We start from the raw sequence: 13,544 nt of genomic DNA, 5'->3' as shown, positions 1-13,544 counted from the left end.
TCATATAAATATTACTTTTACTGACTTCTTCTCCTGCGTTTGAGTCAGCCAGGGGCGGAAGATATAATATCCTACAAACACTGTACAACGGGAGTAAATATATCTATTTTGGTCACTTTGCCTCCACGAAGTCCCTGTCGTGGAGGGGGCCAAAACAACTGTAATTGAAACCAGGTGCAGACACGCGTGCGTGTGTACTGTACAAAGAACACTGCATTAAGATTGAAATGAAAGTGTACGCGGTTTAATTGGCGCGCAATTACGCACGGTGGACAGGGTGACGCTCGTTCGGGATTCCACCCTAATCTATTTGCTCCGCGCTTGTGTTTCGGTGTGTGTGTTTGAGGCGTGGCTTCTCTGTGAAATTGATTTTTTTTCCCCCTCTTTTTTTCTTGTGTGTTCCCCCTGCGCTTCAAAACCTCTGTCGGGGGGAAATTGCGCGATACACCGCCTGCTGCAGATCCACAGATGAAGCGCTCCACAGATCTCTTGTGTGTTTGTGTGAAAACATCCAGACACGATGTACAGGCTCATTAAGGTGAGGGGATCAGCACAGGGACTTTAATCTGTTGAAGGTGTACACTCCTGCTGCAGCAGGCGTGGGCAGGGTGGATGCATGTTTACGCAGCTCCTGCAGCTTTTGTCAACTTTGTGGTGTTTTTATCTTAATATGAAGTTAATCCCTTTCTTCCCAACAGATGGCTGGCTCTGCAGCTCACACTTGTGGAATACTCCTGGATTACAGCAGAAAGACTTCTTTGCTCCTCTGGGATTAGAAGCGTTTTTTTGTGGGTTTTTGAAATCAGCCTGCAGCTTTTAGTCCTCGAACACACTTTGCTGACATGGCTTCGTTGTACATCTTTATTGAAGTAGTAATCGCGGTTCTCTCCATATTCGGCAACGTACTGGTGTGCTGGGCTGTCGCGATCAACACCACCCTGAAGAACGCCACCAACTATTTCCTGGTGTCCCTGGCTGTGGCGGATATTCTGGTGGGGTGCCTCGCCATTCCCTTTGCCATCACCATCAGCATCGGCATCCACCTGGACTTCTACGGCTGCCTCTTCCTGGCCTGTTTCGTCCTGGTCCTGACGCAGAGCTCCATCTTCAGCCTTCTTGCTATTGCTATTGATAGATATCTGGCCGTGAACATTTCTCTGAGGTGAGTTTTTTTTAATTACTAGTGTGGATTTATTAAGAAAATGCTTTTTAGCTGATTAAAGTTCTTTCCCCATCTGACAGGATAAAGGTAAAGATGGAGAAAGACACCCATGTCCCCTCAGATCAATATAGGTGATCCCTTGTGTGCCAAATAAGCTTAAAAAACACATTGACATCCCTTCATCCTTATCTGTATTAAAGAGCCGTAAATGTTGGCATGTGTCCCGTATGGAAAATAATTGAATTGGGGTCCTGGAAGATGAGTATCTGCTCTGTGATCTCATGAATCAGTCTCCTGTGCAGTTTAATGCCTCGTAAAAATAGCCGGATTGCTATCTAAATGCGGACTGATACGCGGATAATGCCTCCGCAACTGTGAAGTCCACTTAGACAAATGTAACATTTGTGATATTGGGCTATATAAATAAACATTGATTGATTGACATTGATTGATTGATTGTATGTGATGTTAGAGAAACACTTTGAACTGTTTTATACCTGTGATTGAACATCGAAAGGGATTACCTGTTGCCACCTTCACACAGTGGAAGAAGAAGTCTTAACTCTGACACGTAAAGTCATGCATTTAAAGTTGCACTTTTGTAAAATACAAACGTTTTTCATAATAATTCACAATTCAAAATATACCTTTAGCACAAAAGTGAACATATCGATATTATCTTTTACAGTTTAAAACGACTGTGGAATGTAACCACATCGCTTAGATTGTAATTTAATTATTAAAGCTTAACAGCCATCATGGGCATATTTCAGAATATTATATTACTGTATCATTTATTGATGCCATAATGGGTTCATCATTTTATTGTTGCAGCTTGTAGAAATGTTTTGGTTGATATTGTGCATTATTAATCTGGAAGTGGAACTACAAGGTAACTAAAGCTGTCAGATAAATGTAGTGTATACACATATTTCCCTTTGAGATGCAGTGGAGTAAAAATGCACAAGCACCTTTAATTTCTACTTAAGTACATTACTTGAATTAATGTAATTAGGTACTGTCCACCGCTGCCTTCCATCCATCAGTTCCTCACTTATTCTCCTCCTGCGGCTCTTGAAAGATGCAGGGATCTGACTTGTGTTTGATGCGGCACGGGGGGGGGGGGGGGGGAGAGCTGCGGATCGATACCTGGCTCTGTCACTTCCATTCATCCTGATGGTTCAGCCCACCGTGCTCCACCGAGGCGGCACAGTGCTGCTGGATATTTCCCTGAATCTTTATGATCAGATGGCAATGGTCTGTCCCTGTTGTTTCTGGCCTCTCGCCGTATCAGAGTGTGGTGGACTTGTTCTTAAAGGCGGCACCGGCTGCTGTGATTTGTTGTGGGCCCTTGGTTGTGGTTCTGCTGCCTGTTCTTGCCATGGGGCTGTGGTGTGCTGTCATTTCCATTACACTCATACGCTGGCAAGAAAGGACAGTTTGACACTTAGTCGTGTTAAAAAAGAAATGTTCCCCCAAGTGGTATGTAAAGTCCCCATTTGTAATTCTATTTCTGACCACAGACAGAAACCAAATGAGGACAGGAAACACGGGTCACGCCTGATACATTCTCTGTAAAAGGTTTTTGAAAATGACATTTGATAGTTTCCCCTGAAAGCCCAGCATCACAACACACACACACACACACACACACACACACACACACACACACACACACACACACACACACACACACACACACACACACACACACACACACACACACACACACACACACACACACACACACACACACACACACACACACACACACACACACACACACACACACACGATCATAAAGCCAGTGTGTGTGCGGCTCACATTACATGTCCAGTGTTTGGCCGGTCTGCAGGCCATCACATGAAAGTGTTTTGACAGATGGTTTTAGTGCAAGTGAAAGGCTGAACCCAGATGTTTTAAACCCCTGGAGATGACAGAGCTGCCCACCCACTCAACGCTCTCTACGAGCCCCCGTTTTCCCCTGTTTGCTGTTCTGAGAGAAAAAAAACCTCTTGCTGTTTGTCCCTCTGTCCTTGTCGGGGGCTTTCGAAATAACCTTTAACACGTTAGAGACCCCAAAGGGTCGTCCCCACCCACCATCAGGCCTGCCTCAGCGTGCACAGGAAAAGTAAGAATGACATTATTGCATTCTTCCTGTCTTTGTTTCAGCAAATGATGGAGTGGTGATGGGTGTGGTACAATGTCATCCTTTGTAAACATTCTGAATGAGGTACTCAACAATTGTCAGTGATTTAGCTTCAGTAAATGGCGTCCAGTAGATGGTAGGTTATTTTGGATGTCATAAAATAACACAAATACCTCACTGATGGCGGCAGCAGTAGACCCGCACCTCCCATGGTCTGCAAGGTAAAATGACTGTTTTTGTCAATGAAGTCTGGAAGCTTTGAAGAGAGCTAAATGATTCCTTGGAACAGGCTGGCTCACGGCAAAGTAAAGCAGTTAAAATATCCTAAATAAAGCTTACACTTATACTGATATTGTTTATGTTGTGCTGCTGCCCCTGTCCACATTAGCACAATGCTTTACTTCTGTGATGGTGCTCAATTTATTCTCCAAACAGGTGATACACTGAGTAGGGATAAGTACCTCATACAACCCCACTTCAAAACATCCAAAGTAGTATAAGAGTCGAATAACTAAAAACATCTGATCCATTGATATTGAAAAAGAATTCTAGGGAAAACAAATTCCGTAGAAATCTATCTAAACGTCAACATCTGTGGATTTAGATGAGTATATTGATACCACCCCCACACAGGAAGCTAACGCAAGGAAGCAGTTAGCTTAGCTTAGCACAAAGACAAATCAAGGGGAAACAGCAACACAGTCCACCTACCAGCACCGCTTAAACTCTCCAATATTATGTAATATATTGTGTTTTTTTACTTTTGTTATATTTCTCTCTGTTGAAAGTAAGACTCGCTAAAATAGTGACAGCAAGTATATACAGAATAGATACAACTAACTACTTGACATGTTTGTAAGTGAGCTTTAAAGGTGATGTTAGGGTGTGTTTGAGCTTATGACAGAGCCAGGCTAGCTATTTCCCCATACTTCCAGTTGTTATGCTAAGCTAATAGACTCCCCACTTAAACTAAATACTTAACTGACAGGGATGACAGTCAGTCATCTGACTCTTGACAAGAAAAACACATGTCCCGAAATGTCGAATGATAATTTGTTTCACTTTTTCGTGAAGGACTTATATTTTTCCTTTAACTTGTCCTCTGTCCTCATGTCTGCTAGAGCCACTGAGAGTTTTAAGAGCTGTTGAACTGGAAAGTTGAGCAGTTACCATTCATCGAATAACCAATCCGTTGTCAACATTTAAGTTTTGATAATCAATTTGATACAATCAGTTTCTTCACTTGTTGTTGACTAAACTAGACATTTGAAGACGTCCTCCTAGGCTTTTGGACTCTGATCTGTATTGTGTTGACCATTTTCGGATCAATCAATTGATTCCTAAAATATAAAACAGATCATTTGAAAATAAATCAATCATTTGTTGCAGGCTAAATCTGCCTAATATGCTACACTTATGACTATTTGCAGGAAGTTGTAACTCTTTATATTATTGTAGTGAAACCAAGCTGACGACGACAGCCACTATTTTCTAAGAGAACGAAAACCACCTCGCTAAAGGGGGTTTTAATACTTCAAAAACAGATTTGGAGTTATCACTTTAGTCATCAAGCATCAAAATGAGACAAGTGTAGCTGTTGAGCTTCTTGACAGCGAGACACACTGTTGCACTGTGGGAAAGCACGTCCATACTTCCCAGGAAGCCATACAGAGATGACATCCTTATTTACTTTTCTCTCTTCTGTCGAAACAATATTTGCATCTTAATTGGACCGTGACAGCTTTAAAATAAAGAACTGTGTTTGCACACTTTTATTAACCATGTGATGCCACTTAGCAAAAGTCACATAAATGCTGCGTAGCTCTGTTAGCCCCACACTGAGGGGAGTGTGTCTGTGTGGTGATTGTGAACGGTCACCTGTTAGACTGTGTGTGAAGCAGGGCAGCGGATGTTTCAGAGTGTGTGGCCCTGCCGGGGTCCGTGGCCCCAGGCGGAAGCACAGCGACATAGAAAGAGAAGGGGATGTATGGAGAATGGAGCAGGGGAAGAAAGCAAAACAAAGATAGATGCCAGCGGGCTGTCGTCATGCCAGAACTAATCCGTTCAGCCTCCACAGAAAGAGTGGGCGGGGGGGGCAGGAGTTGGGTCCTCTGGGAAACAGGCCCCTGTGCGGCCGGCTGTACTTGTTATGGACAGTCATAGGGGAGTGGGAGACGTAGAGGAAGGTGTGGAAATGTGCCGAGGTCATCCTGAGCTCTGAAGCTTCCCTTGAGTTGTTTTATTCATGGCCCCCGGGGCAGGCTGCCCACCTCCCTGCGGGGGGGCACAGCACAGAGGCCCCGCTGCACACCACTGATGAATCATTGACTGTTGGGAATATTACAGTTATTATAGCAGGCTGTTTTTGCTCTGAACTAGGGCTGCAACTAACTTATATGTTTCGTCATCGATTAATCTGCCAATCACTTTTAGGTTGATCCTTTTGTCAGAAAATAGTGAAACATGTCCATCCCATTTCCTAAAGTGTGATGTTTTTAAATGTGTCTTGGCAGTCCAAAACCCCAAGTTATTCACTTAAAATTATATAAAAGTAGAACATCTTAAAATAAAACAGCATTTTCAGCCATTTTTGCATTACAAATGACTTTCAAACGATTTTCAAAATAGTTAGCGAGTAGTTTTCTGGTCAATATGTGGACTAATCGCAGCAGCTCTGCACTAATGACTAAGTGTTGTTCCTTTAACATGGCTTTCATTTACTAGCAAATGCTCCGCACCCGAAACCCTGATGGCATACGCTTCCTGTCACGGCTATCACATTCTGAGGGAACTGCGGCTCGTTGAACCCACTTCGTCTTTGCCTGGCTGCATTTGCAGCCTCTAATGGGATTGCCTTATTTCATTGTATTTGTATAGAAATCCCATTAAGAATCCCAGGCCGACAATATAAATATAAACTTTACCTTAATGTCACAGAACTACTACTTTTCAAAAAACATTCAAAAAGAGAGAAAAGAGAAGCACTGTCGCACTGGGGGACTGGCAGTATTATCTGATTCTGCACCTAACTCAACAGGCAGTATACTATGTTGTGGTTAGAAATACATCTGTAACAACACATTTACACTGAGCCAATGAAAGGGTGTTTTTCATGAGGATGGCGAAGGGTGGAACAACTATGTACATTTAAGAATGAATATTTAACTTGTTGAGCAAATGAAATACAGTACAGACAAAGTTGATTTTGCATAATTCTTCCACTTGAAATAGCCTGACCTTATCCTCAAATGATTTATGGCTAACTGATAGCGTTCGTTTCTGCAGAACACTGCTTTCTGTCTCTTTTTTATTTGGCTGTAAATAGTTACGAGGACAGGAAGCAAGGGGATAGAGAGGTGATATGAACCGTTTGCATTGTGGTAATGTGGCCTGTGGCCTTCCTGCATTTCTTATGTCTGATCCTTCAACACTTTTGTTTAAAGATGTGAGAGTCTGCAGCCGTGATATCAGCACAGTGAAGTGAAACAGCAGACTGACTGAGGAGTTCTGTGTTGTGGTGACTGGGCCGACAAGAAGGAACTCTGCAAATACCCTGTGCTTCAGCCATAAACTATACTTCACCATTATTAATACAAGTTTACAAATGATTCTTAAAAGATCAGTGTGCCTCCACTTTTTACATAATCAATACTTCCACTTAATTACATGTACATTGGAAGAGTTATTACATTCCATTGTACTATTAACTGTGGACTTTCCCTATCGCTTACATTTTAAAGGGACCACTTCTAAGCCATTCCATAAAAAACGGAATTTATTAAAACGACCAATAACTCTCCGAGGATCCATATTAGGAAGTAGCCTAAATATTGTTTAGTCTACTTTACAATGTGAACCTATCCTTCAACGTGATAATACATTGTTTTTAATTAGCAAGTAAACAGTTATCATTAACATTGAAATTATTAAATAACTAATTCATCATTCACAAAGGGTTATTCAACATAAATGGCTTATGAATTATAAATGACATGACAGATCAATATAAAATAGCTTACTCAATAGAGTAATGATTATTCAATCATTAACTCATGGATTAATGACGTCTTATAATTGATTGTGATTATAACTGCAAGTCACATCTGAAGTGCTGATATGGTGTGATGATGTCCTGTGCAGCTGTAGAGATCAGATGTGTGGCACCTCCTGCTGTGTGTGTGTGTGTGTGTGTGTGTGTGTGTGTGTGTGTGTGTGTGTGTGTGTGTGTGTGTGTGTGTGTGTGTGTGTGTGTGTGTGTGTGTGTGTGTGTGTGTGTGTGTGTCACCATGTGTGTGTCATTACCATAAGGTCGCTCGCCTGAAGCACTTCTAAGCGAACAGCTCATTTAGCCTGCAGCGCTGTGATGGGGACGGCCAGGAGATGGCTTTATGTAAAACATTGTGAAATGTAACACTCAATATTCACCTGTGAATCCAAAGTGAAGAACACAAGATTAAAAAAGTCACAATGTCGGCATCACACTACAAAAAGCACTTACAAAGTTTACAGAGTAAAAGTGCTGTTTCATTTCTCCTCTTCAAGACTTGATACTGTATTGGTGTGGCACAGTTATAGTATCTTCACATACAGTAAACACAAGTGTTAACCGGCTTCACACCCCAAGGGAGGTTTTTATTTTTGGTGTTTGTGCAACACAGGATATGAGAAACTGAAAGAGATAGCGGCAAGTTTCATGCTTTCATTTAGCAGCTGGTGATATTCTCAAGGGTAACATTTAAAGAGGACATATTTATATTTGTGGCCTCTACTGTGACATGTCTCCACGCTTTAATGATCAAAAAGCTCTTTATTTCTCTCATACTGCAGCACCTCTTTTCACCCTCTGTCTGTAACCAGAGCCCAGTCTGCTCTGATTGGTTAGCTGGCCGGCTTTGTTGTGATTGGTCAACAGCTTAGAGATGTTTGTGTCTGCGTGGTGCATCCATGCTACCAATGAGCTCCATCAGGATGTGGGGTCCATCATTGAGATGTGAAGTGTCTTCAAATCAAACATGGAAACCAAACATCATTATTAAAGTCATATTAAAGTCAACTGTTTAGCTTTCGTCACTAACAAGGTTTTCAGGCCGAACCCTATCTCTGACCTGTTTCTGTTATATTTTTACTTTATTGAGGTTTTGTGGTTAATTTTTAGCAATGCTAGCAGCATGGCCCCATGTTAGTCTGTCAGACATGCCTCAACAATTATGGATGGCTGCCATGACATTTGTTACATACATTCATGTCACCCTGAGGATACATTCTAATGAACCATTCCTGCTAAACTAATGGCGGTCCCCCCAGCTGTGCCTTGTGTTTAGAGCTAATTAGCAGACGTTGAATGTTAACATGCTAAACTAAAACAACATTATACTGGTGCAGCCTCACTGTGCTGATAGCCTGGATTTAGACTCTTGCTGTTTCTTTTGTCAGAGTCCTGCTGCCCCCCCGCACTGGCTCCATTCAAATAACTAAGAACACTGCAATGTAGGACTAAAGCGGTTCTAAATCCAGCGTCGTGTTGACGATGCTGTGGGAAGGGGATCATTATCTTAATTAACTAAAAAGTACAAAGAAAAGACAGAGGACGATATTTCTTACAACACTTGAATGCACCAAGTCACAGCGAGTCACCATCCCACTTGATCATTTCTGCCAGATTCTCGGCCATTATTAGTCCAATGTGCATTCTGCTGCACAGCTGGAGGTACTTAAGAGTAACGTGTCGTGTCAGTAAGGCCACACCTGGGGCCCTTCTCACTTCTCTTATTTTTCATTTCCTCGCTCCTCGGTCTCGGTCTCACCGGAAGTTGATTTGTCTGCGCCATCTTGAGTAGCGTCCCAATGGCCTTATTTTTGCCGGAGGAGCGAGGAGCGATAATGGAGGAGCTATAACCGAGGAACCACCAGACCATCCTTCGATGAAATCCTCAGACACTCGCCCCGCCCCCTTACTGTGTATCGCTCACTGATTGGACGAGGCAGTGCTTCTTGACATGAGAGCAGTTTCCCTGCGGAGTGAAGAAAACACATGAACCTCACGGGAGTCACTCCTCAGTTTATACCATGTTTTGTTTAAATTAATGTATCATTTAGTTAAAAATATGTGATCTGAACAACAAAGTGGTCAAAAATCATTTTATTCATTTTTTGGAAACATTTTCATGATCGCTTTTTTCGTTTATACATTTTAAGAATGGCGTTTATCTTTTTTGAGGATGAGTTCTTATTTTATTTAATGTATTTGGGTCTACAACAGATGATACAAATGTTTGTGTCAGTAAATGTGTACTAACAGAGGCGGGGGTGTGTGTGGAAATAACGGGGACAGAGCTGCTGTCAGACGATCAGCTGTGCAGCGTCATCACAAACGGACGTCGCTTCAAGTGGCGCTCCGGAGGAAAGGACGTCCCATTGCTCTTACAACTCATTTCCCTGCTTCTCGTGGTTTCCTTACGTCTCTCCATGCTTCCCTGGTGGGAGGGACTAGTCGCAGGGAAACGACTCAAGTGAGGGACGCAAGGAATCCATTTAACCGAAGTGAGAAGGGCCCCAGCTCACTTTCTGCAAGAAAAAGAAGTGTAACATTCTCTGTGGGCTTCTCCAAAACATGTAGTGTGAAGTTTGTCTCAAATCCTTTTCAAGACTCACATAACTTCTCCATCAAAGCCTTCTAAGAAATCTAAGAGAACAATTTGTCTCATATCACAATATTAATACTATAAATATGTTTCCCTACTAAAAGTTACCAAGTTCTAGAAAGAGCAATGTGCTAGCTTTAATCATGTTGGGATGTTGATACTTCGAGAAAAATAATTTAAAATGCAGGAATGTAAAAATCACATGGGTAAATATTCCTGTTGTAAAATTGTACAAAAAAAGGAAACATCCAAAAACGTGTGTTTTATCTGTTTCACCTGGGATGAACTTGATCTCACGAGCCTACTTACCTGAGAGATATTTGACTGAATCTTCAACATTTTAAACGTATGTTAGACGCTAACCTCTGCTGTGTTTCCTCCAGGTACAAGGAGTTGATGACGGGAAAGACCGCCAGAGAGATCATCGCTATTTTATGGATCCTCTCCTTCGTCATTGGCCTTATCCCGTTCTTCGGATGGAACATGAAGTACTCGAGCTGCAACAGCTCTGTGGCGGACAACGCTACGAACGCCAGCCTGGTGGGGCGGGGGGGAAACTTACTGCAGAGCTGCCACCTCCAGTGCTACTTTGAGAGCGTGGTGGCCATGCACTACATGGTCTACTTTAACTTCTTTGTGTGCGTGCTGCCGCCGCTGCTCATCATGCTGGGCATCTACATCAAGATCTTCACCGTGGCCAGGAAGCAGCTGAGGCAGATCGAGCTCAAGTGCGTGGGCAACGGGGACAGCCAACACCACGGGCTGCTGCAGAAGGAGATCCGCGCCGCCAAGTCCCTCTCCATCATCGTGGGGCTGTTCGCCGTCTGCTGGTTGCCCGTCCACATCCTCAACTGCCTCACGCTGTTCTACGACCTGACACAGCCCGTCCACGTCATGTACGTGGCCATCATTCTGTCCCACGCCAACTCCGCCGTCAACCCCATCATCTACGCCTACCGCATCCAGGACTTCAGGAACACCTTCCGGAAAATCCTGGCCCGACACTTCCTGTGCCGCAGGGAGGAGCTGTACCACAGCTCCAACGGCAGCAGGCACAACAGAGACCAGATCCACATGACCATCGACCCTCTGCTATAGAGCGTTTGACTCTCACTGAGGTCTTTAATGTTTACAGAACGAGGGGATGATATGTGAAGAAGAACTGATGACAGACGCACCTTGAATGTGGACATTTATTTATGAATCGGCGGTAAATCAGTGAAATGTTGAATGACGAGACGTAACCCTTGTATTGTGAAGGATTATTTTTGAAAAACATGTTGAAGCTAACTGGATTCGTAGGACTGTGAACAGGATCCAAACTACATTCTATAATGCTATTTATCATTCTGAATCCACTCCGTTTCAACTCCAAACACCTTTAATGCCCTGCTATTTTATATTGTCAACGGTGTTTATTAATTTATTTATTAAAAGATCGTATCTTATGAGAATATAGAGATAAAAAAATGTTGTGTGGCTATATCTGTGCTCGTGGACCTAGAGAGGTACAAGTATACTACATCTGTTGTTGTTTTCGCCTTGTGGCCGTTTTAACATTATTTTATGCTCATGACCATCACAAGCTAAATATAGAAGAAGGGTAACACTACATTTGGACAATCAGCCTACAGATTTGTAACAATTCAACAGCTTATTAGTCGAGATTCAACAATTCAACTGCTACTTTGCTAGGTTTGTCTATATGGTGAAGGTTAATCTGTTAAACAACTAAAGACAAGCAGGAATGGTTGAATCTAAAGTAATGAGCGTTTGAAATTAAACAAAATACAGTGTTACCACAGAATGAAGAACAAAATATCTTTATAAAGCAGAAATGTTGTTGAACAGATGCTTCAACTTCGCACCAGTGTTAATTTTCTCCTGCATGAGGGAATACCCCACAACAAAAACACATATTGGAAAAGGCCTCGAACCAAACAAGAAGAGGGAAAAAATGCCTAATTGCTCTGCTTGTCACACGAATCTTCTCCCTTCCCAAAATAAACGGGTGACCCCTGAGAGCCAGAGAAAGACAACGTTTTGGGTATTAAATAAACAGCATGATTTGACTCAGCCCAAGATACAAGAATGAATTTAGAAAAACACACCTCCAGAGCTGCTTCATGTGACAGAAGCTCAGGCAGTGTATCCCTGCATAGAAAATCTAAATATTTCAATCAATGCAAATTAGATACTGATTTATTACCAGAGCTTCTGTTGCACATGCATGTGATGGCTTACATCATTCAGTGCGGTGTATATGAATGTCACTTACTCACATCCCCCCCCTTCACTCTCAAAGTCACAGTCTCAGCTGGGATCCTCAGGCTCTCTCTGTCCTGTTAGCGCAGCCTGTCCTCCACAAGCTGCTGCAGTCACTCACTGACCTGAGATCAGCTGAACTTGAAAAAACAGTTCAATTAATTGTATTGAGGACTAATCAAACTGCTAAGGCACACCATTTTAACTCTTCCACGCTAGCAAAGATGGGTTTGTATTAGTCTATTTTAGCCCCCCAAAAATTCCTCAATCCTGAATTCCTGAAATAAAAGGGGGATGTAATGCAATAAAAAAGTGCGAAATAAAAAAAGGGAGTATTCCCTCAGTTTATTAGTCATGAATTAGCAAGAAGAACCTTGAAAGGTTGGATCAATCTTATTACAACACAGACCAGATGTGACTTCTTTTTTTTTTTTTCTGAATATTTGAATTTATTTATACCTACACCCGAATATGCCTGTCATACGAATGACTTGTTCTCTGAGAGGAAACATTATTTCTTATTTGCAAAGGTGCTCGCATGCAGGTTACTCGTTTGAGGCAACACATCTGCAGCACCGAGTCAAACCTTAACGCACCTGATGCTTTAGTTCTTTTTTGGAGGGGGGTGTGGTTGAGCTTATGAGACAGAACCGATGAATCACCCAGAAAGGTCTTGGTGAATTTAATCAGAGCACAGCAGAGTTTTGCTGGGAGTATTGTGAATTTGTAATGTGACAGAAAAAAAGGGTGAACTTAGTCACCTGAGAGCCATCACTACACAAATGAAAAAACACATTGCACTGACGTATTTCTCATTTGGTGAGCTTCATGGGTGCTGTTGAACCATGTTGTGTTGGTGTTGACTTCACTGCTTCACTATACCCCCCCACATGTCCAGTGTACCACCTCTCACTAACTTCAAGGGCTAAAAACAGGAGTGTGCCAAAGTGTAAGTACATTCCAATGGAGACATCTATACTGTAACTGCACTGTGACGTTGTACTGTCGTTGTTGTGTAAACAATAAGTACTGTAGGTGTCCGGCTTTCTACGAGCTATTGATTGATGTCAAACTATTGCCTTCTTTTGTGATTCTAAATGTGAGACAGACAAAACCGAGTTGATCTAATTCAACATTCCTGCCTTTCATTCCCGAGTTCCTGTCAGTGTGCTGTAGTGTCGTTACTAATCAGGAAGCATCCACTGTGGTCAAGCCTTCTCCCTTTCATCCAACTGAACTACAACTGATACCGCTATTTAACATAATGCAATCTGTATGTATTGTGAATTATTTTGTTAATAAAGGCAATGTTTATATTGTTAAAGGT

At 42.3% G+C, this 13,544-nt stretch overlaps 1 protein-coding gene across 1 annotated transcript; it reads left to right on the top strand.

Annotated features, from left to right (window-relative positions):
- Positions 1-358: 358 nt before the first annotated feature.
- adora2b (adenosine A2b receptor) lies at positions 359-13,541 on the top strand. Its single transcript, XM_034099457.2, has 3 exons — positions 359-538; positions 699-1,162; positions 10,336-13,541. The coding sequence occupies exons 2-3, from the start codon at positions 843-845 to the stop codon at positions 11,048-11,050; spliced, it is 1,035 nt and encodes a 344-aa protein (XP_033955348.1). The 5' UTR covers positions 359-538; positions 699-842; the 3' UTR covers positions 11,051-13,541.
- Positions 13,542-13,544: the final 3 nt, after the last annotated feature.

Source organism: Pseudochaenichthys georgianus, chromosome 14 (assembly GCF_902827115.2).
Source record: "Pseudochaenichthys georgianus chromosome 14, fPseGeo1.2, whole genome shotgun sequence".
In the NCBI taxonomy this organism is placed as follows: Eukaryota; Metazoa; Chordata; class Actinopteri; order Perciformes; family Channichthyidae; genus Pseudochaenichthys; species Pseudochaenichthys georgianus.
This window is presented reverse-complemented; position numbering and strand designations above follow the sequence as displayed.

Bases quoted from the DNA above. Each gene is read 5' to 3' on its own strand.
- adora2b (XM_034099457.2), top strand. From the start codon at position 843: ATGGCTTCGTTGTACATCTTTATTGAAGTAGTAATCGCGGTTCTCTCC. The intron at 1,163-10,335 runs GTGAGTTTTTTT...TGTTTCCTCCAG, and splicing joins GCCGTGAACATTTCTCTGAG to GTACAAGGAGTTGATGACGG.